At 39.0% G+C, this 25,071-nt stretch overlaps 1 protein-coding gene across 1 annotated transcript in view; it reads left to right on the top strand.

Moving 5' to 3' along the window:
- The first annotated feature begins 7,027 nt into the window (after positions 1–7,027).
- The window catches only part of LOC134587109 (DBH-like monooxygenase protein 1), a 139,388-nt gene continuing 121,344 nt past the window's right edge, over positions 7,028–25,071 (top strand). Inside the window, exon 1 of the mRNA XM_063443237.1 lies at positions 7,028–7,565. Within this exon, the coding sequence (XP_063299307.1) occupies positions 7,305–7,565 (261 nt within the window). The 5' untranslated portion in view covers positions 7,028–7,304. The remainder of the gene's footprint in view (positions 7,566–25,071) is intronic.

The raw sequence follows: 25,071 nt of genomic DNA, 5'->3' as shown, positions 1-25,071 counted from the left end.
TAAGGTAGTCGGGTGATGGCTTTCCCACCTCAACATTGTATTGGTAGCGGTGGGTTTCCTAAATAAAGTTGTTTTAATGGTCTGTTTAGGAGAGATGCTGAACGTACAGTCAAGGAAGTTGATGGACGACCCCCCTATTTCCATTGTGAATTTTAAATTCAGGTCGTTAAGGTTCAGACTCTCTACAAAGGACGTGAAGCATTCCCTTGTGCCTGTCCAGACCACCAAGACATCATCTATAAACCTTTTCCACATGAAAATGTGGTCGGTATATTTGGTGTTATTAACGGAAAAGACCACGTTCTCCTCCCACCAACCCAGGTGCAGGTTGGCGTACGATGGCGCACAAGATGTACCCATGGCTGTACCCTGCACCTGGTGATAGTATTGGCCATCAAACAAAAAGAAATTGTGGGTCAGGACAAATTGTAGTAAGTCCAATACAAAGGAGGTGTGCCGTTGGTGTACAGGCCCTCGTGTTTCTAGGTAGTGTTTGGTATGTCTCAACCCAAGTGAGTGTGGAATGGATGAGTACAATGCCTCTACATCAAGGCTACATAGGATGGCATCTCTTGGCAGGTTAGTAGACGCTAAACACTTCAAAGTGTCCTTTGTATCCCTCAGGTAGGAGGGAAGTTTTTCTACAAAGGGGCGCAGGATCTTATCTAAGTAGATACTAGCCTTGCAGGTTATATTGTTAGAACCGGACACAATGGGTCTAGCTGTCAGTGTCTCATAACATTTATGTACCTTTGGTAGGCAGTAGAATGTGGACACAGTCGGACTTTTCACGTAGATGAATGTGTATTCATCTTTGCCCAGAACTTTGTCATCAAAGGCCTTATCCAGGAGATTCTTCAAAGTCGACAGAAATTTAAATGAGGGGTCTATACTTAGTATTCTATAGGTGGTCCTATCTTTAAGTATATTTAAAGTTAATTGTACATACTGTGTTCTATTTAGTACCACAATGTTCCCCCCCTTGTCTGCTGGCTTGATGATTATATCATCATCATCCTGTAGAGCGCATAAGGCTTGCCATTCGTTTCTAGAGAGGTTGCTATGTGGTCGGGGTTGAAGGGACTCCAACTTCAGCTCAGATATCATATTACAGGTTGATTCTACGAACATATCAATATTTTTGAAATCTTTGATGTTAGGTGTGAATTTACTTTTGTATCGTAGATCAGTGTACGGTAGAGAGGGTAAACCATCATTCTCATCCAGGAGGGATACCAGTTCATTAAGGCATTGATATTCTCTCACACTGAATCCCAGATCCTTAGCTCTTTTTTCCTTCTCAATGAGAAAGAATTTGTGTAGGGCTAATCTTCTTCCAAAGAGATGAATATCCTTTATCCACTCAAACTTGTTAAATGAAGGGACAGGGACAAAAGATAGCCCTTTCGCAAGGATTTTAACTTGAGATTCAGTGAGTGCCTTATCAGAGAGATTGATGATTTTGCTGCTGGTATTTAGTACCGTTTGCGCGCCCTCCCCCTGTACCTTGTTTGCCTGTACTGTGGTTGGGGTTCCCCCTCTCGGGGGTTTTGGCCTAAAAAAGCCACCCCTTTCTTTAAGATGCCTCTAGTTTGGGTAGTATTGGAGGGTGTTGAACCTGTACTCGAACCCTCAGTGTCTGTGTCAGACGTCTCATACTCTGATGTGGAGTATTGGTCTGAATCAGGGCGTACACTTTTCCTATTAAACCTTCTATATACTCGTCCGTTTTTGTAGTCCGAGTTATCCCTTATGAACTTTTTGTGTTTCCGATTCTTTATCACATCTTTATATTTATTTAGGTTTTGCTGGAGTCTAAGCTCTTGGGAGTCAAAGGTTGGATCGTCTTTATTATTTTGTACAGCCTCGACGGATGTATCTTGACAGAAAAAAAAAGAAAAAATATAATAGTGCAACACAATCTGAAATATAGCTCAATTAAAATTACAGTGCCAAATGAACACTGACAGAACGTCTCTCAGGAGTTGGTTTGCTACATCTTCCATTTCATCATTTTGATTAGCAACATATGAAAATGCTGCCCTGCAGAATGTAGAATGTATTTGCAGCAATATTACTGAATCATTTATCACCTAATTTTCTACTTGACACATTTGACTTCTTTATACTACAAGGCAGTCCTTTCTATATGTTGCCCATTGATGGTGTATGTGGCATACTTAACCAGGAGAGATAGGGGAAAGTGTAAGAAGAATGAAATGAGAACAAAGTACTAATAGAAGAAAGCCACAATAAAAAGCCAGGTCTTTAATTCCTTCCGAAACGTTGGATAGTTCTGTGTTGTCCAGAGCTAGGCACCAAGCATCGATGGGGACCGGACACCCGTTTTAAGCCAGAGATGAAGCAGGTTGACTTACTTGAGTATGATGACACCCTCAGCCCCATCCTTCCAAAAAATTGACAGTACAGATAAATTATGCAAAACAACATTTATTAACATGTGTACTTCAAGTGGCATGACAGAATGTCAATAAAATACCATCAGATCCATAATTTAAAGCTCTAAATCACACTTCTGTACATATTAGATAAAAATAAAAGTTAACAAACACATACTCATGGTAGGCACAAACACATACTCATGGCAGGTACAATATAATATTTAAGAACAGGGGGGAAGAGTCAGCGCTAGATAACAGACTATAGGGCAGCAACCCAAAAAAGGGAATCCCTCAAGACCCTTTAGAACAAGATAGACAGATACAAAAGGGGTAGGGGCTGCGCCCGAGGCTAATATCAGTAATCTATAATAACAAACAAACAGACCAAATGGTCTAAATGGAGATACAACAAATAGGCCTATATAAAATAGAACAATTAAAAAAGTCCCAAGCGTACAATAAAATTCAGGAATAAAAAATGATAAGTAAAAGTCACATAAAAAGTCTCTCTATATACCAGGATGGGGGGGGGGGGGGGGGGGGAGAGTTGGCAATCCTCAGGAGTTGATCCGTCCGGACCACAGGTGTTTAATTTTACATCAAATATTTATATATGAAACATAACTTAATATAAATAAAATGAAATGTTATTTTCTTTGTTCTGCATGTCAATTTTAAGGTGAATGTAATAAATAATACTGTTAGCTTTTACTGCGATAAATTACATATATTTGTGTTCAGGGATGTCTCACAAGTACAAGAGTTATGGGGTTTTGGATACTTTCTGGGTCAAATATAGGGCATTCCCTTTCTCAGTGTTTGCACATTGAAGTTTGCCAGATTGGTTTGCTGAGCCTATTTTGCGTTTGAGACCATATAGCAGCATGAAAATTGGAATAAAAATTAATCCCATCACGGCATAACACTTGCATGAGTAGAAAGCCCAGGGCATACAAAATGGTGGGCAGCCCCTAACCCCTTGTTGCTCTGAGTTTCTTCAAGTGCAAATTACCACTACTAAAACATGTGACGTATTCTAATTATGGCCAGATATTATTATCAGTTATAAAAATGAGTCAGTTTAACTGTTTAACACTTCAACCCATGTATTGATTATCAAAAATCTGGAGATGAGTGGTATTCATCGTCAAGGGAGGCCTCTTTCACAGCTGTTTATTTGTGTTAGGAATTTACGTGTGCTGTCTAGCATTGCGGTTGCTGATTTTACTGTTGTGACAGAACCATCTGTCTATGGATTACTTTTATTTTCCCTCCATTCGTCTGTTTGTTTGGCTCTTTCCCTGTCCGTACAGTCCCCCTGTTATTCCCTTGTTTCTACCGAACAAACTACCAAAAAGACCGGCCACCCAGCAGGGAAGTGTGCTGCTTGTTGATCTCTTGGCCCCATCAAAACGTTGAGGTTAACCGCAGACACTTCCTAATTATCAAACGCAGACCAGGTGGTCGTTGTTCGTATGCCGACCACGAGGCGGCGGCCATCTTGACTATACGAATGATCAGCGGTGTTCGTTGATGAGCTCATGGAACTAAAAACGGATACTATTTCTCCCGAACACCGCTGAAGCTGCCGATCTCCCTTCTTCTGACTTCCAACATACGAACGCCGGTCTGTTCGGCAGTTTCACCACGAATGGACTTACCCCAGATAGCCATCCCATGGAGCCCCTTTGTATACCGAAATACAATGTGAAAGACTTTGGCTCCATGGCGATTAAACTGTGGGTATAGCATCTGAGCGCCATTCAGTAATAATGTGCGCTCAGATCTAAGCTATCTGGGGATATGTTAATTGCATATAATCCATTCGGTAGTTTTCCTATTATGCATTTTTATGTCTTTTTATTATCCCATGTAAAATGGCGTTTTGCCTCTATCCTGGGAGATAATTGTATTACTTCCCAATTATCTCCAGGATAGAGAGGAGGGTCTACCTGGCGTAAAGGGGAGTGTTTATAGCCAAAGTGTGCTCATTGGCTACTGTATCAATTTTGTCCCAGTCTCGGGGAGTGTCCTCGGGGAGTGTCCACCAGATGGGAGACCTGCATAAATACCGGCCTTGTCTCGTGCTTGGGGAGAATTGCTACTGTGGATTATTCTTTTACCTGTTCTAGGAGAGAAGGATTTTGTATGTTTCCAGTTCGGTGGGTTCAGGTGTTCGTGAGTTGCTGCTCCCTTCGAAAGGTGAATCTCCCGAACGGTATTAACCCTTACTACACCGGGTTATACTGTAACAACTTTGGACTGCTAACACATCAACCAAATTGTTCAAAAGTGAAATCAATTCTGGGATTGTAGCAGATAGTTAATCATGAAAGAATAATGCTCCCCAGACCCCAGCATTATATAGATTTTGGTAAGCCATCATTGATCATGGATCTCGTTTCAGTCTGTATCCTGCTTTCTAGCTGTTTTTCCCTGATAATTCTCTTGTTTTGTTTCTTTGCTTTAGCATATCATTATGTATTTACATGTATTTTGCAGGCATCTTTCATATTGTGGTGATAATCTCCTGACTCTTTAGGAGAAATGCAGTGTTGTAGAAATTAAGACTAGCATGATATGCAGGCCCTAGCTTGCCCACCGAGATACCAGAAAACTTCCAAGAGGTCCGTGGCACCTGGGACTGGGCAGTGCAGCACAGACATATAACATCCATTAATTATTTTTTCCCATGTGCGTTGGTGGGCTGGTGCAGTTAACTAGGTGGTCATATTGATAAAAGTTGGCAGCAGGGAGCGAGAAAGCACAGTAAGTCTCTCTCACAAATGCCCCTTAGCCATTTCCAGCACAGCATGGTCACTTGGCTATGGCAGGAGCCAACCACCACACTGGAGCTCCACCCCAAAGCCTCAACCAGCTGATCCTTCATACAGGAGGAGGAAGAGAGAATCTCATAGATGGAGAAACCTCAAACTGCCATCAGAGTCCCCATTACCAGTAACGGGAACTTGTACTGTTGCTCATTAGTCCATGACTGATAGTGATTGTGTGTGTGTGTCATTGAATGTGTTTGTAGCGAGCCTGTGTGTTTTTCAGTGATCTGTCTGTGAGATTGTCTGTAGTGAGCTTGTGTATGTGTCAGTGAACTTGTGTGTGTGTCAGTGAGCTTATCCATTGTGAGTCTGAGTGTGTTAGTGAGCTTGTCTGTGTTTGTATGAGTAAACTTGTCTGTTGTGAGTTTAGGTCTGTGTATCAGTGAGCTTGTGTGTGTGTGTCAGTGTCTGTAGTGTGTTTGTGTGTGTCAATGAGCTTGTGTACATTTTTATGAGTGATCTTGTATGTAGCGCGCTTGCATGTGTCAGTGAGACTGTCTGAGTGAGCTTGTGTGTGTTTCAATATTTCATGGATGGCCATTTCATTATTAATGCAACTCATTAGCATGAGGTTAGCTGCTGGCTTGCTATTAGGACTTTGCATCACTTGAGGAGCACAAACCAATAGAGTTATGGTGGCAAAAAATTTGATTGAAAACCCCTCCCACCTGAAGTCAGGTTATAGTCAATACATTGTTAAACACAGATCTGCACACCAGCCAAGCCATACGACTTGCTTCTCCCACAGAAATCTCACAATCGCAGTGCTGTTATACTCAGAATACTTGCAGTAGTAACCGCACTTCAGGGCCAATCACAACAGACAGTGGGCAGCTTGGAGAGTGGGTATAACACCACTGTAACAACCATGCATCGTCTGGAGTAAGGGGCTGCTTTCATAAAACACTGGTTGTGGTTAGAGTAACCATTGTTGTGCTGGTCGCCTCCACTTCACAAATAAAATAAATAAATAAATAAGTAAGAAAAGAAAAAAAAAAGAAAGCTAACATTTTGATCCAGTGTTTGTGTTAAGGTAGTCCTTCCATTACTGCTGTGACTGATCCTGATCTGTTCCTCATTTGCAATGTTGGAGGTTTGGATTTATCATGTTCAGTGGAGGAGATAAAGATATTAGTACACAGTTAATAGCTTTATACTGTGTTCCTATCACGATTTTCCTAATTCATATGTTCTGCATCCACATCTGAATATCTACTCTATACAATTATTATTATTTATACAGTGAAAACAAATTACGTAGCGTTGTATACAATTCCATCTTTAGAATGCTAACTCTAAATTTAAATACAAACATTTAATGTGAACTTTTAATGTGAACATAGGCTAAATAAAGTTTTAAATACATTTGAAGACATCCATCTGAGCGAGCTAAGCGCATATAAAATTTCCTGTTCATATCTACTTGCAGTATCGTACAGTAATAACACTAAATTTACTACTCAATAATTAAAGAGAGCTCATGGCAACGTTATCAGTCTTGAGTTCTATGAAAACACTCACCCTGTAACAGATCAAACAGTGATATTTTTATGCAGTAAGCACCCCATGGCTATTTTGTTTTAATGTTAACACCATTAACTGTTGCACATTTGCATTGAACCACAAGAGGGGGTATGACAGTAGAAATGCACATTATATGTGGATAAAACAAGCTGTGGTTTGTGCATTTTCAGAGGTCTGAACGCTTTATTTTTGGCACACAGGATTAATACAAAGGGAAAATCTCCTGCGCAAAGAGCAGTATAACTCACTTGTAACAGCATGTTTTGAGCACAGCACGTCAGGGCAACTTTCCCTCAGGGTATTGAGGACAGGAGTATAGTTAACTAGTAAAGATCAATCCATGATATTCTTGCCTCTTTGGGACATATTCCTTATAGAAGTCCCTCAGTAACACAGTAAACTGTGCATCTCACCCCTCCCCTGATCTTCAGAACTCACGCTATTGGGCTAGGGTTGTAATGCCTAGTAGGTTTTGTGGGAGGGAGAGAACTGGATGGAAAAATATTCCAAGCCTGTCATTTGTCTTGTAGAGCGGAAACATTAGATGAAGATGCCTGTGTTATTGCTTTTTCTCTTGTTGGTGGCTGCAGCTCATAGTCTTGATGGGACGTCTTTTGGTCATAGTGCTGTTTTAGATGGAGAGGGCAAGTACCAAGTGCACTGGAGTCATAAGGGGGACACTATCACCTTCTTGCTGCAGGTGGAAACCTTGGGTTATGTTGGCTTTGGGTTCTCTCCAAATGGAGCCATGGCTTCTTCAGACATAGTTATTGGTGGAGTGGAAAATGGCAAACCTTATTTACAGGTGAGAATATTATCTTATATGTTTTAACGCTACAATCTTTATAATGTTGTATATTAATAATACATGCTTAAACGTTTTATTTATTCTTCGGTTGACTTGTACACAGGGTAAAAAATTTAGTTAGACCAATGTGATTTTGTGTAAGCCCATTTGATTAATGTAGATTTTAAGTTATTTTATTATCAAAGTGGCCTGCTGCAATTTGGCATTTAATGGGGCAGAGGGAGAGTGAATTTAGCCAGGTCTTGCTCGTAATGTTTTGGAGTGGACATTTTGGAGGGGGCATTTGGTCAGGTACCCCCATAAAGCAAAATTCCATTCCACAACCTAGCAGATGGGAGTAGGAAGTAACTGGAAGATCTGCTTAATTTTTAACCCCTTACCCACCTGACATAGCTGCTGCCAAGGATTGTAACTACCAATAATTTCAGGCAGCACAGGGAGTGTAACATATCATTCCCCCAGTGCTGTCCTTTCAGCAAGATCCTCACTTTAACTACCAACTATCCTAATTTGGCACTACATGAAACATTAACTAATACTCTACACTATAATTAAACATTACCCCTTATTAACACTACATTATCCGTTAACAAATACAAGGTACTAAAACTAAACATATATACTACCCTAACAGTTACACTAACACTACTTCTGAATGACATTTTTTCATGATACATGGTTCACTGTTATGTATCTTCTACATTGTTTAATTAATGGCCTAATAGTAATTATCACCCTGATCATAGGTAACAATTTAAGATTATTTTTAATGTCAGTTTTCAACTTATTGCATCTTATGGACACGTGAATATATAGCTGAGTTTTTATTAAAAATATCATTACCCATTCAAGATCGCTATTTAGCCACTTTCCTAATAGGAAGATACTTTTTTTTTAATCTAAAGGTATGATTAATAGATTGCATTTTGCCAGCATCTTATTAGTATTAGCATATTGCATGAAATGTAACCTCTTAAACAAACACCCTAAGCACGATAACTACTACAGCTTGCTCTACTGGTTATGATTTCAAGAGTACCCTAGACCTAAACCTTCCATTAGCCCTCCTGAGCTAAGCCCTGTAGTTAAGGGCTGGTTATTGGTTATTGGCTGAGAGTATCAGATGATCACTCTCAGCAAATTAGCTGTGCATAGCTAAGCTCAAGCAGAGAGCTTCCGGCTCACTACCATTAGTGGTGGAGGGGGGAGCGGCGCATACCACACGCCAGGTAAAAGTTAATCCACAGTGCATATGGTGCTTGGGGTATTACTCTAAAGGTACACTATAGGGTCAGGAACACAAACATGCATTCTTGACCCTATAGAATTAAAAACACAATCTAGCCCCCCTTGCCCTCCATAAATATAGTATAATCTTACCTTTACCCCTGTCTGCTGCTGCTGGCTCTGCCCCTGATCTAACCTGCTTAACTGACATCATGAGAAGTGTTGCTCAATACCAATCACAATGCTTTCACATATGAAAGCATTGGATTGGCTTAGACTGTTAAGGAGGCAGATCTGGGGCAAAGCCAGCACAAGACAAACATAGCCCTGGCCAATCAGCATATCTCCTCATATAGATGGCTTGAATCAATGCATCTCTATGAAGAAGGTTCAGTGTCTGCATGCAGAGGGGGAGACACTGACTGTCAGTGCTGCACACTGTACAGCACTGCCCCAGGAAGCACCTCTAGCAGCCATCTGCGGAGTGGCCAGTGGAGGTATCCCAAGGCTGTAATGTTATTACTGCATTTTCTGTGAAGAGACAGGGTTTACTGCAAATTGTTTGAAGGAAATGATTATACTCACCAGAACAAATACAAACAGCTGTAGTTGTTATGGTGACTATAGTGTCCCTTTAAGGTTACAAAAGTCAAGATACATTACTTTGTATAATGTAATTATTGCCTGTGCTACATTATAAATGTCCACTTTATACATTGCCACATAATACACCTGTTATGTTTATTATAGCTTTATATAGCATAGTTTTTCTCAGTTAGTGTTCTCAGTTTTGAATTGTACTGTGATTTTTCACCAAATTGGGGTTGATGGCTTGCATTCAGATTTCATACCATTTTGCGACAATACAAATATTTAACATTTACAAAGGTATATTTATTAAAAAAAGGGTTTTGTTTTATAATTTGTATGTTTAATTATGCTTTGGTGATAACACATACTATCTGTATCACATGTGTCAGTAATTGCAGATCAGCACCAATTCCTTGCCTGGGGCTGTATAGCAAAGTTTGGCACTTTGAACTAACAGCTTCCGATAGGTGATAGGTGTATTTATCAGGCTCAGTTTCATCTCCTTTCCTGGGGGTTATCTCTCACAGCTCTATGTAAATAATGCTAATCTTCATCATTTGGACATCCTGTCTGTTACTGCTAAATATAAATATTCACACAAAAAAGTCAAGCAATGTCAAAGCGTTTTGTGTAACAAATAGTTTTATATTTTTTAAGGCAAATAATGGAGAATATGCTCACATATAATTATGGTTAGGGGTTGGTGTGCATAGACTCTTTTCTGGATTACTTATTCATTGTAGTAGATTTGGTTGGATGAGTAATCAAGATGGCTAGGTGCTATTGTCCAAGGATGATAGACACAGCTATATCCATCAAGGTTTGTGTGTGTAGGAGGCCACTTTTGCACTATAAGTTTTAGGGTTTTGAGCATTTGACTAATTCTATAATTCCAGGGTTATTTTGACTAAAACCAGTGCAAATGAACAAATTCTGACTGGAATGGCAATTCTCATATTTACTAAAGCTAATTCTGTTGGAATACAGCCAACCCAACTTAATTTGCTCTGACCAGCTGGAAGCATTTGTTGTCTGGTTTGAAATTAGTGCTTTTCCAATCAATCTCTGTATAATGAACATGATTAAGAATATTTACAAAGCACCAATTTGAAACTAACAAAGGGCTGAATGCATACAGCAAGATACACATTCATTGGGTTCACTGTGCAAGCAATTGATATTTTGATGTACTACTTGCAATGCTAGTTTGCCGAAAACCTCTTGGCAGTGTGAGGGTTAATCATGTGACAACTGGCCATCACTTTCCAGTCAGCCACCATATTAAAATAATAAAAAGAAACATTTAAAAAGCTCATGGTGGTCAATATGAGGTTGTAAACGTCCCTTGTGACTCCACTTGCTATGCCACAAGAGCGGCATAGCTACTAAACAGTGAACAGCCATCAGCTGGCCACTGTAACTAGAAATTACACAATGGGCAGCATTTCCTGCCCATTTACAAGAAAAGCCTGATCACCCTGTTATTTATAGGACCTCTAAAATAACAGGAGGGACCAGGGGACCAGATCCACCCTTCGTTTGCAAATGTGGGCATTTGATGGGGGCTCTGTAAAAAAACAAAAAAAAAAACATGTAGGGACATACTAATAGCCCATGTAGATCCCATTGTCATGTCCACCACTCTTATCACATTTAATACCCCTACCCAAATCCCATGGATTGGGGTGGACAATAGCATGTCCACCCAGCCCCCACTTATTAAATAGCACTGACCTGCCGCCTATGGGTGGTGGGGGTGGCAGTGGAATCTCCCTACTGGGTATTATATTAGTAGCCCCCACAAAACTATTTCCTCCATTTTTTTTACAGCCCCCCTCACCCACAGGCCACTGGTGGGGGCAGGGAGTTGGACAGTGACCGATCCACCCCTCTTTATTGAATTCAAAACCCCCACCTGATCCCCATAAGTGGGTGCTTTGGGGGAACCTGTGCCAGGTCACCCCGTTATTATACAGGCCATAGTGTGGGGCCTTTCTAGTGACTGGGTAGAAACGGGTGACCGGTCGCTAGTTTTCAGTTACATTAAGCAGCCATTGGTTCCTCAGTGTTTAGTATATGGCAGGTGGGGGAAGTGTCACCTGCCACTTAAGTTAACCCTCGTACCTTCAAGAATTTGTTCACTATTTGTCCACAGGCTCTGCCAATGGACATATAGTTTCGATTGTTAAAATCTAGGCCATGATTTTAAGCATGCAGGCCTGGATTTTAACATTATGGTCTAGATTTCAGTTGTCTGGCAGTTTTCTGCCCAGCTTAAATATGTACTAAATTAAGGCTCATTTGGAGCATGTTCAGCAAAATCTAAACAGAACAATGTCCAGATTTTGCAGTCTGAATGGCCCTGTACAGTATCAAATAGTTTTGCCCCATTAGGTACAGGGCTGTTTGGACTTTAGTGAATACCTTTTTGTGCAATGCAATTGTTAACAATATGAACCCTGGGCATGGAGCATGCCTCAGACATGGTGCTGTATTGCGATGAAGTTGGAAGACGGGAAAAAGATGGTGGTGCCCCCAAGAGACAGTTTTAGGTTTATCTACCTTCAGCTCCACCCTGGCTGCTGCCTACTAACTGAGAATGTCATCAACATATGCAAAGACTCGTGAAAGTGAGAAAGATGCTTTAATACTCACTACCACTCTTCATATTTAATACAGGCCAAATAATTTTATGTGAGTTTAATTAATTGGTCTTTGGTGGAATGTCATTAATAAAATATAATCCTATAACAAATTTTCATAAAATGTAAATATTTGCACAGTTACCATAAAGATAAGTAAAAGAACATTTTATATAGTGCAAACGATTACTGATAAAGTACGATTTCATTTAAAAGTGCATAAGTGTATTAATTTGCTGCCAAGTGGACTGGAATACTAATAAATTCACGAAAAGTGCAAGATACAAAGTGTCTCTGCCACAATAAAAATAAAGATTTATGATCACCTAAAGGTGTAAGTACATAAAAAACTAGGATGCTATTTGCCTTCAAAGATGTCACATATAAAGCAAATTCTCAAAGAGAGTGGAAAATAAGAGATAAAAACATGTATAATGTAGTATTTTAATTACATAAAAGGATATAAAAGTATACCGTGAATGAACTCACAAAAGTAGAGCACAAATTGTGTAAAAAGGGCTACAAGCCTCACGATATTCCCCCAGTACACTCCTCTTCTGGTCTTCTATGCTCCTCAATGAAATAGAAACTAAAGATCTTTTGGTGCAATCAATATACTCAAATATAATAAATCTATTTTTATAAAATGTAGGCATTTGAACATTTAACATAAAGAAGAGTAAAAGAACATTTTATGTAGTGGCATGTTATTTGATGTATTCATTTCTTATCACAATATCTATATACTCTAAATTGTTGGAAGACGCCCCCATTGTATATGCACTGATAAAACCAAGCGTATTTTTTGGAATTAAACTTTGACATTAATTCCCATTTTATATGCAATTGTTTGATAACATTTTATATAAACCGACAATTACTGAACCAAATTACTTTTAGATAAAGATTTCAATAGTCAATTAAATACATGTACTAGAAAAGTATTAAAATATAAAATATGAGACATTTTCAGCGATTTTTTAATAGGAAATGCTTTGCTTAACATAAGTCTTTTGATAAAGTCTATCCACAAAAATAAAGTTGTTTAAATTTACAGCAAATTGATATATGCAAAGTGATATTTATGAAAGTATCTCAGTTGCTACGTCAAGAAAATTAAAACAAAACAATACAAAAACTTCTTCATCTGCAAATATTCCGAAAAAATGCATAAAAGCTGTGCATAAATGCATAAATGATATTGAATAAGGAATTTATTAAGAAAATGTTTGCAGTAAATCTTGTACCTTTGTAGAGCAAACAGAAATTGGCTATACCACAAAATTATTTGAGGCACAGGTTTTGAAGCTATGGTTAAGGAAAAAAAATACATTGACATTTCAATTCATACTCTAATTGGACATATTAAACAAACTTAACTCATTTAACGCCATTAAACAAAATGGAAAACCATCTATGCCCACAACACAACAACATTTATGAACTAATACGCAAAACAGCAATAATTTAACAACTCTTATTCATGCCTAGATACTTTTCTTGCAATATGGGAATCATATATTTGCATCTATAAAATGTACACGGAACAGCCGTATCAATTGATTGCATACATTTCTTACTTGGATGCGTTGTTTGCTGTTTTGTATAATAATTGTTTTTTTTAATTATACAAAAAACAAAAAATGTACAAGGAACAACCAGTCACAAACAAAACCTCAATCAACACTAAAGAGAGTAATCTTGGCCCTATAACATCTATGCCCACTGTAGTGTTCATGTTGTCAGGAGTGCCTAGGCACTATTTCCAAGTAAGTAGTCACACCATTTTTAAATTCCTTGACACTAACCTGGTTCTTCTAGGAACCTTTGGTCCACCTTCATTTTTTATATAAATGGATGTAATTTATTGACTCAGAACTAATGTTCAACTGACAAGTGATGCTTTCAGCTAATACTTTTTGTCTAAACATGGATGGAATTAACATAATCAGTGTGGATGTAGGAACAAATGATTTAGCCACATGAAAATAATGGACCAGGATAGAGGTTCCCAGTTATACGTCAAACCAGTAGTCTGTAGTGGTTATAGTGCCTATACTGCCCCATTAAAACAGCTTGTGACAGAGCTCCCTGTACCCCTGGCTGGGTACTTCCGCCAAGGACCACTTCCTAGCTGGAACAGGGGGAAAACTGCAGCACTTCTGGCTACAGTCGCCGTTGCTTGACTGGGCCCCTGGAACCGTTCTCTCCTGGAGCCGAATGGGGATCTCGCTCTGGCAACCCCTAGGCACTGGATGACACTCAGTCCGGGGAGCTCTTTTCCTGGAACCGCTCCCTCCTGGAACTAAAGGGGGAATTTGCTCTAGACACCCCCAGGCACTGGAAGACACTCAGTCCTGGGAGCGCTAGTCCTTACAAGGACTTTCACTGCTGAATCCTCCACGTTGGAAAAAAGTTGGAACAGTGATTAGCCCTTTCCCCTCCCAGTAGCCAGATGACACATAGTTCTGGGAGTCAAGCTGGAATACGTTTAATCGCAGCCACAACTCGCCTTATATGCAGGTCTCCATGCATAGGGGCACTTCCCTCTGGACTTGAGAGTAGACTACAGTAAAAACATACACACGATTACATTGGCTCTCAGGTCCAGGACACTTCCATACAAAACAAAATAATCCCTCCCTGTGCCTGGGACATAATTGAGTCAAGCACTGTATTAAACTCAATTATCTCCAAGCACAAAAAACACCCATTTCCCAAACACGCCCAAAGTACCTTAAACATACATAAAACCCTATAAAAGTTGCATGCCCTTATAGCCCAGATCTGGGTGACCAACATATCTAAAAATAACTCAGATCGGTTCAGGGGTTCAGGAATTTCCTGGAAGTCATAATTTGACCGACTGCACGCATGGTCCCGTAGTTGAAAATTGTTCCATGGAATCGTGGATAAGTGCCGCTGGGGACCGACCAGGAACAGCGAAGTCTTCTTGCCAAAAATAGTTCCAGGGCTTTCGCGGATAAGTCCCCCTTAAGTCTATTCGCAGTCAATGCGAACGGCCGCCAGGGAGCTAGCATTCGGTTCTATGCACACTAATGGAAAGTGCTGAACCAGGGGGAGTAAAATAGGGGTCTTTACAGTCACTGACCTGGCCCATAGTTGGTGGGCAGGAGGCTAGCAAGCAGGCTCCTCCAGGAGCTCGTGGCAAACTCACGAGGACAGGGGAGTTTGTCACATACCTTTATATCATTTTTCATTTCATTGTCCAGCATATTTCCCTTTGATCACATGAGAAGTAATGCTGCTGTCAACATTGCTGTTGTTGATGCCAGGAATCGGCCATGTCTCTGCAGAGAGACTGTCCAGAAAATGGACATGTGGATGGCTTGAAGATAGTGGGCATACCACACAAGTGCCAGTCTATTTACAATAACAGTTATCACATGCTATTGTAGTTCTATGGCAAGTACTATCATTAAGCTCTAGAAATTCAGTAAAAACTATATTAACTCCCATAGAATAAAATTCTTACTAGACTGCAGAGATTCATATTGATGTTGCATTTATTGGGATTAGGATCCTCCTAGGGAACCACATGATTCTCTTTTGTCATATGTCAATCTACATTGTCAAGGGTGCTGAAAGGATTAATTTACGTTTACAGATAAATACATTTTCATCTGTGTCATCAAAGTACAAGACAATTCATTACTTTTATAGAGATCCATTCCCTGAATAGAGATTGTACCAGTCAGAAAAGTATTGTAGATATTTCCTCATTCCTGTATTTTGGACAGGAAAATCCCCAGTTAGCTGTTTAGCCAGAGGAGAAGGAGATTATACACCGGAGTTTCTGGACTTTGACTATACGGATGAAATTTTGACTTTTGCAACTAAATGAAGTGTCAACAGAGGCAAAAGCATTTAAAAGGTACCATTTTATAAAAATATTCAAGGAAAACAAAATGGATGCTTTGCAAATTTGTTTCTTGGATTCTTCATTACAAAAGGCCCAGGAGGTGGCACTGCTCTAGTGACCTGATGGAAATCCTGTGAGGTAGTGGTAGTGGTAGTGACAAAGAGTAAGCATGCTGTATCACAGATTAAAACCAAAAGTCAAATGTAACAGCTAAAACTTATGGCCCCTATTAAGTCAAACAAAATCGATGAACAAGGAATCACTTCATACAGGACTTCATAACCTCCACATAATATAAGAGGGTCATCATCACATCCAGTCTGGATGTTGTTGTATGTCTTCTGATTGATGGATGAAGTATAAACAATAGAAGGCTTGCATAGGTATATGAGGCACAGAAAACTGACAGAACCTGAGTACTAAGAAGCAAAGGAAAGAGCTGAAGTTCCTAGCAGGAGTTTCTGGATCTACTGGAAGTTATAGAGGAACAGGAAATGATGCCTGGGAGTCCCCAGGTAAAAGTCAAATGATGCAGTGGTTATGTTGCTTGAACTCTTTTTTTTTTAATAAGCAGTAAACTTCTGTTAATGAGCAGTAAACTCTCAAGATTGTATTTTCCTCATCTGGCCCTTTCCATGCATCTGAACTCACAGAGTGATTGCACAATAATAGATGTAGAGATAGGAGCTCCAGGGTACAGGTGTAGCTTTAGAAGGCTCTCTGTCACTAGCTCAGGTCTTTATCCTTTCTGTATTGACCTTGACAAAGTACTCACAAGATAGAACTATGAAAAACTTTCAGAGCTCCGTTAAATTAAACCATATCAGAAGGAGTCAGTATGATAATGGGGGAAGGAGTACATTTCTACAAGGCTTTTTGGGGGTTGGTACTACCTTTCTACAAGTAATGGATTCTGATGGACTGTGACCATATTAAGATGAAAAACCCACTCCACCCATGTTACTATCATCAAACATCAGGAGTAGTTTAGCATTATAGCTAACTTTTGTGCCAAATGAGGCATTTCTAATATCATGGGGGGCAAAAGGCTACACTTATGTTGCAACTGTTGGCCCATAGGAAGATAGCAAGCTTTTTTGATTCTCAAATTCTACCATTCCATAAACTGCCTGCTATCTGTGAAATGCTTGTCTTACAATAGACCCACACTGTGACTATAAGTAAATTAATGTGCCGTTAAAAGTAATAGGAATTGTGGATGAGTACTTACCACAATATACAAGTCAAAACAGTCACATACATTTTCAGATGTGGCACAGGGGTTTCAAAACCAGAAGACATTACGGAACAAGTGGAACAAGGAATTTAACAGAAAACACATTAATGTTGTTATGTCATTTACTGATCCAATGCACATTATACATCAAAAGGTTTAAACAAAGGCTACACATACAACAAATCCAAAAGCCAGTCAAAGAAAAAACAGAAACCCAGTAAAAACTAAACACAATTGAGGACCCTCAAACTTGAAGTAAAAATACACCAAGCACCAAACAAATGTATCATATATTCCTAAACAAAATAAAGCAGTAGAATGGAAAGCCTAGTGGAGGTGTACAATGTGAGATGCCAAGCTACCAGGAAGGTACTGGGAAGAAGGTATAATGACACCTACTGACTTGCAAAAAGATTCCATCAAAGTCTTTCCAGAGAACCTCTTATTAATTTTGGAATGGCTCAATGCCTAACATAGTGTATATCTGGGTGTTTGGATTCAAAGCATAAATATTCAAAGCTGGATCCACCGAAGGACTTCTTGTTAGCTAAAATAACCAATGTAAGAGATACAGAATCCTGTACACATAGACTAAAAAAGTTGCAAAAGCCACATTGTATATTCTAACAATCACTAGAATCGAAACCACATATTTCTTGCAAATATGTATTCGGGTGCATAATAGCCTACTCATCCAACAGTAAACATAAACCAAAACTAAAGAGGAGTTGGCATAACTATAATTTTAAATGGATAGATTCAATACTAACAAAAAATGAGAAACCTATGAAGAAGAAGCACTTTGAAGATGAATTTGATCAACATGTGAAATTACATTTGTTTCTGATTCTTTTACTTTGACTTTTTTTACTTTGAAGATTGCTTTTCTGTTTTCATCTAACGCTTGTCCGTACCAGGAATTTTAAATGCCATGCTTTCGTCTGAATCCTGATAACATTCTTTGACAATCATGATCAATCCTGGAAGGTTTACTTGGGCATAGAACATTTGTTTTTTAAATGTATTTATTTTAGTGCTTGCAAAGGATATTTGCGCAATAATTACTGTTCATGAGACTAACCGGGTTAATACCTTCCTACTTAAAACTTACTATAAAGGAGTTTAATTTTAAATTATAGTTTGAGTGTGCTTTTTTTTTTTTTTTTTTTTTTGGTTTATGACAAAACTAGCCAGTGATCATTTTTTATATAGGTGACCATGGATTAGTAAAACGTTGGGATAAAACTGTGTCAGATCTTATTATCCAAACAAGTTCTATTTACAGTGATTGTAAATCTTCTCAGTAAATTATAGATTTTGTTATAAAAGTAAAGGAGAAGAAAAACAAAAAGTAACGCAAAAATCCAATTCTTCTAAGAATGTTACAAGCAACTAACCTTTCATAAACATAAACACCTTACTAAATAGACAAAAACTATACTCTTGATATTTAGCTATACCTAATTTAATAAGCATGATGTTTAATGATTTGTATTAATATATTGTCTCCATTGCAAATGTATATTATTCAAATGCATGTCTCCTTCTCTTTTGTTACTGATACCCTTATAATTATTTACAATTGATATACTTGTTCATCATTTATGTAAGATGGTTATTCATTTGTATGTTATACTTGTACAAATCTCATTAAAATTTTAATTTACAGACCTTAATTCTGGGTATATTCAGTAGATGTACAGAAAATGTTTTTACTGGAATACTGTGTGTAATTTAAAAAAATATTGGAGTAGACACATTCCCACAAAGGATAGTGGCCTCATTCACGGTCAGCTGTCTAATAATTAGTGGTCAGGATACAGAACTAAGGAAGATGATGGTGAATATTGTACGTGTATGCTGCTCTGTAACAGCCTGCTAAAGACATGTCTTGTTCATTAATTAAGCCTGAGGTTTTGCAGCAGACAGGGAGACAAGATTACTATCTAATATTAAATTATCTTTCTTTTTTTTTTCTTTTTAGAAAATGCATATGTCTTGAATTAAATTAAAAACATCAGATCTATGTTACATGTAATTATTAACCCATTTAAAGATTCAATAATACATTTCATCTTTCTGAATCGTGGTTTTCATACGTCCGCCACCAAAACCTCCGGGCAGTCTTGGGATTACTTTAAGGATATCCAATACACTTCACTACTTGTAAATGTTTCTAATTTGTGCACAATCTGATTATTTCAGCAGCCTGCCCTATTTCAAACCGTTTAGAAAAACAATTGCTTCTGGAAGTGTAAAAATAGTAAATTTTTATTAATTTATAGGAAAATCATGCTCACACTTGTCGAATGCTATGTTTGCTTTAATTATTTAAAATAAAGACTCTAAGCAGTGTGAGCATAGTAATTTGTGTGTTATATGTTGAAATTGCCAAGTTCCAACCTATCATCATTTTACAACTATTGTTCTACTTTGTTAGAAGAAAAAAAAAGAACTAAATTGTATATTTATGTTGTGTGCTGGACTACTGAATACTTCCTGATCAATTAAAGTTCTTAAATCTCATTTTACAAATGTGTGCAAATAGAATGAAAAAATAAAACAACATTGCTAATGTACTACCTTCTCATTGTTATTATTATTGCCATTTATATAGCGCCAACAGATTCTGCAGTGCTTTACAATATTATGAGATTTAACTATAAATAGGACAATTACAAGAAAACTTACAGGAGCAATAGGTTGAATAGGACCCTGCTCAAACAAGCTTACAGTCTATAGGAAATGGGGTATAAAACACATTGAGACAGGGAATAGCAATCAAATAAGGTGGGAGAGAAGTAGAGTTGGAGGAGAGAGTAGAGAGCAAGACACAGGTATGCGAGGTAGATGTTAGTCTGGGAGGTCATAAGCTTTCCTAAAGAAATGGGTTTTAAGGCACTTCTTAAACGAATGAAGACTAGGGGAGAGTCTGAGGACAGTAGGCAGGCTATTCCATAGGAATCTATCACTTCAGTTGAATATTGCATATTGCATAACAGGTCCTTAAAATACACTGCAAAATCAAATTGCAGATTGCTGGCATATTTAAGCTTGATGGGGGGGGGGGGGGATTGAAGAATTGAGTTGGAGTATTGAGTTGATGTCATTAATGCAGAAGTAGTTATATTTTGAAAAAAAAAATGTGTAAAACTATTTAAAAATTGTTTGAATACTTATTGTAGGATGGTGCCAGGTAAGTCTTGACACAATAACTACTGCAACAAGATATTGTGATTATTTTGACTACACTGCCCCATTAAGGAAAATGTACATGAAATGGATTCAGATAAAGATGAAGTCATTTTTATTTATTAGTTTGTGTCATTTTTTTAGTTACGATAAAGAAACCACAAAAGATAAACATTTAATCTTTGTCTTTTACCGTTAATGGCCTGTAAATGAAAACTAAATTGCTGGTAGTGTTCTCTTATTGTGTTTATGTGAGTTTTGTTTGTCCTAGACAAGACAAAGGAAATACATGTTTACTTGTTTTTTAAAAAAATGTATTCATCACCCACTATAGCTAGTCATACATTTGAAAATATGCTTTGTGAAGTCTATTTACTGAACACCAAATTGAATTACATGAGAATTCCAAACTTCAGGCTAAAACATACTTTAACACAGCAATAGTAACAGATTGGTAATTCCATCCAAAAGTTTATCACTTGCAATTCGGTGTTCAGTGAATAAAGCCCAATGTCTGTCATGGTCAGTATTTCAACATCTGTGTTTCTCAACTTTACATGCAGTTAGATCTCCACCTACTACTATTAACAGGGTTATTCACTATAGTGAGAATTCAAAGTGTGTCTGTGTGGCTGTGTGTCTAAACTACATTTTGTGTGTGCTTGTGTGTGTGTCACTGACTCACCAGTGGGACCCATTTAGTCAGGACCAGGCAGTGAGGGCAGAATTGTGACTTTAGGTTAGGGCCCTCCCACAGTATGTGGATAGCAAGGAGAATGAGAAGACATATTTAGGGAGAAGGAAGGGGTTAGTTAGAAAAGGAATGTGGACACTGATTTGGGGGAGTGGGAAGAGGTGGGGAGATGGGGGGGGGGGGGGGAGTAAATTGGCCAGTAATGTGTAATGAGTAATGTGCCAATCTAAATTAAGAAGGGAGATGGTTAGTTGGTAGGCAAAATCTAATTTGGGCAGAAAGAGAGTTAATTGTGAGGGAAATGTGGTAAACTAAATTGTAGATTGAGAGGGTGAATGTAGGGTCTTGACTATACATAGAGTTGGTTTTTCACAGTGAAAAAAGCTACTCAAAAGTGTGGACATTTTAGGGAAATTAGAGGCTTGTAGTATACTATAAGGTGCAGCAGTGTTCCTTTGGTAGTTATGGTGCTGGAATGTTCCTGTGCTATCTTAATTCAATACAATTTTAAAGACTATGTACAAAGACCATAAACAGTTCACCTGTGAATTCAACATCTGAACTGCCCTCTTTGCAAAAAATATAAATATATTCTTAACATGAAATATTTCTGTAATTTTAAGGAATATGTTTTTTTTTAATTTATTTAACATTTCTGTGTATGAAAAGAGCTCCAGGTGCCCAAGCCCTAGATTGGATGAACTGTTATATAAAATTCTCCCAAAAATCATGAAAACTAAAACAGCCTCATCAGACTTCCATCTGGCTTGTGAATGAAAATCAAGAGCAAGCCATGTAAACAAATAATAAAATGTTGGACCTGGCTAAGCCAGGCTTTGAAACATTTCTCATACAATACTTCCAGCTAAAAAAGGGATCTGAGACATTTCTTTCCCTTGGGAGCACAAAAGAATTCTCTCTTCCCCTTAGATGGTTTTTCTGATTCTATATATAAAATCTTAAAAAAGCAAGAGAGTTTATGCTTTTTATCCTCATCAAAGTTGGCATTAAAAATGACAGGAATTTGCATTTCTGCTACATTGCTTATTCAGACAGACGCACAGTCGGATTTACCGGCATATGCGCTAACATTACCCTGAACTCCATTAAGACACGGACACAGGTTACACTGTTGGAAATATTAGTCCACAGCTTTATTAATTATTAATTAATTAAGGAATAACAAATAGGGTCATTGCCAACAAATATTATTAAAGCCAACATCCCCCCTATATACATTCAGTGTTTGCAGATGACACAAAACTTTGTAAAGTAATAAAATGTGAGCAGGATATTGCATTGCTACAGAGGGATTTGGATAGATTGGGGGACTGGGCACTATAATGGCAGATTAAATTTAACATAGAGAAATGCAAAGTTATGCACTTCGGGGTTAAGAATACATAAGCAGTTTGCACCCTAAATGGTAGTGAACTAGGGATAACCACACACGAGAAGGATTTGGGAGTTGTTCTAGACAACAAATTAGGCAGCAATATGCAATGTCAATCTGGTTTTGCCATGTATAAATAGGGGCATAAATTCTCGGGATGAAAATATAATTTTGCCTCTTTATAAATCGCTGGTAAGACCACACCATGAATACGCTGTGCAATTTTGGGCACCTGTTCTAAAGAAAGATATCATGGCACTAGAAAAAGTGCAGAGACGAGCTACAAAATTGATTAAAGGAATGGAAGATTTTAGTTATGAAGAAAGGTTAAAAAAATTAAATCTGTTTGGAAAAACAGCGCCTGAGAGGGGATATGATAACATTATATAAATATATTCGGGGCCAGTACAAACCTTTATCTGGAAATCTATTCATAAACAGGGCTATACATAGGACACAAGGTCACACATTTAGGCTGGAAGAAAGGAGATTTCATCTAAGGCAAAGAAAAGGGTTTTTTTTACAGTAGGAGCAATAAGGATATGGAATTCTCTGCCTGAAGAGGTGGTTTTGTCAGAGTCATTACAGATGTTTAAACTGCAATTGGATAAATACTTGCAAAAACATAACATACGGGGATATAATTTCTAATTAGTGGGGTAATAGCTGCTTAATCCAAGGAGACATCTGACTGCTATTTTGGGGTCAAGAAGGAAATTATTCCTAGTTTGTTGCAAAATTGGAAGCGCTTCAGATTAGGTTTTTGCCTTCTTTTGGATCAACAGAAAAAAACATATGTGAGGAAGGCTATACTTGATGGACGCAAGTTTCTTTTCAGCTATGTAACTATGTAACATACCCCTGGCAATGACCCCACAATAATAACAATAAATAACAATCTAATTAACATGTTAACACAGAAACTGGCCGTCCAATATGACCACATTTCCACCAGATTAAATTGTAGGGGAGTATCAAGACACCCCCAGGTTTGGAGCCACCGCTGGGCTCAAACCTATCAACGAAGTGTAACACTGCCTAATCCACACTAAGCCTCACTTCCTCCTCGATCTACCCCACGATTTAACCTGGCCATTCCCGGCCACAGCTCAGGACTTGACACCTAAAGCTCCTGAGCGCCCCCCCCCCCACCACACCTAAACAAAGCCTGTTGAAGGTACTCCTGAAGGCCCAAAATAAATAGGTCACACCCCACATCCAAAAGATTAACACCATCCATCCTGAAATACCCAGGAAGCATGCCTTCCAAATCACCGTGCATCACTGCCACTTCACCTATACGCCTAATAAAGATCGCCATAATTTTTTTGATTTGTCCCCGACACCGAGAGTGGCCCACCAACCAGGCCACCCAACCTAAAATGAAAACAGACTCAGTGACAAGGCATAACACCAAACACCACCCCACCAATCCACGTCCATTAAACCAAGTGTTCGGGCTGTAAGTAGGACTTCAACCGTACCGACTCCCACCTACCTATACGTTTCACCAGCTCCTCACCTAGACCCAAGTGGGACGCCTCCGTCGCCACCCCTATCCAGACGTCCTTACCCTGGACGTCCAGGTGAAACTCCACGTAGTGCGATGCACATGAAACTGGGCAGACTCCTGGCCCAAGCAGGGAAAGTAGTTTTACCAAACAACCTTTTCCAAATACATCCGTCTTTGTATGGCCCAACCGAATCCCCACCCTATCGGTCCGTAATTCGATGTCCGAGTGTTGAACCCCCCCAACACCCGCTCGAGAAGTACTGACCAGTACACCAATCTGAAAGACCCCGAAGAACGCCCACGAGAAGGTAACCCAGAATAACCCCGCCTCAAAAGAAGATGAACACACCGCTAGCAGCACTGCCACTAAGCGCTACAGGACTTCAAAAGATATCGGTCTTCTAGAATTCACCGATTTCTTACTTCTCCTAAAGCCCCGTAAGGCTTGACGAATGAGAAAATGTTTTGTAACGTCCTCCCAACCAGTCAAGTTGAACAGAAATGCCAATGCTGCCTTATTCCTGTCGATCACAGAAGGAGACAAACGCTGTGTAAACAAACGACATAGAAACCACAGTAACGTATCTAACCGTCCCTCCCTTGACTGGGACACCCCTGTGTGACCTACCTCATCACATGCATCCCAAACCTTTACATAAGCAGCCCACGTACCAGGCGCTAAAGAATTCCTTATGAATCCTCCAAGCATTACGTCCCGAGCCGCCATATCTCCTTCAGACATGCCTGTCCTTCTTTTCGCGCCCCCAGAGCCACCATCCGAAACTGTTTCCACTGTGAACAAGACAAGGAATCAGCCACCATGTTTAACAAACCGGGCACGTGATGTGCCCAAAAAACAATATTTTAAAAGACATACAAAACAACACAAATCGCCGTAATAAGCATACCACCGGGACCGAAGATGCGGATAAGCGGTTAACCGCATAAACCACCAACATATTGTCCGTAAAAAAGATAACTTTCCTGTCCCGCAGCACCTCCCCCCACAATGCCAAAGCCACCACTAACGGGAACAACTCAAGAAACACCAAATTACGGGTAAGAGGACTTGCTTTCCAGGCCTAAGGCAACTGAGCAGCACACCACCTGCCCGCCAAATATGCCTCAAAC

This window comes from Pelobates fuscus, chromosome 2, assembly GCF_036172605.1.
Source record: "Pelobates fuscus isolate aPelFus1 chromosome 2, aPelFus1.pri, whole genome shotgun sequence".
Lineage (NCBI taxonomy): Eukaryota > Metazoa > Chordata > Amphibia > Anura > Pelobatidae > Pelobates > Pelobates fuscus.
Note: the sequence above shows the minus strand (reverse complement) of the source record. Positions and strands in the feature narration are given on the sequence as shown.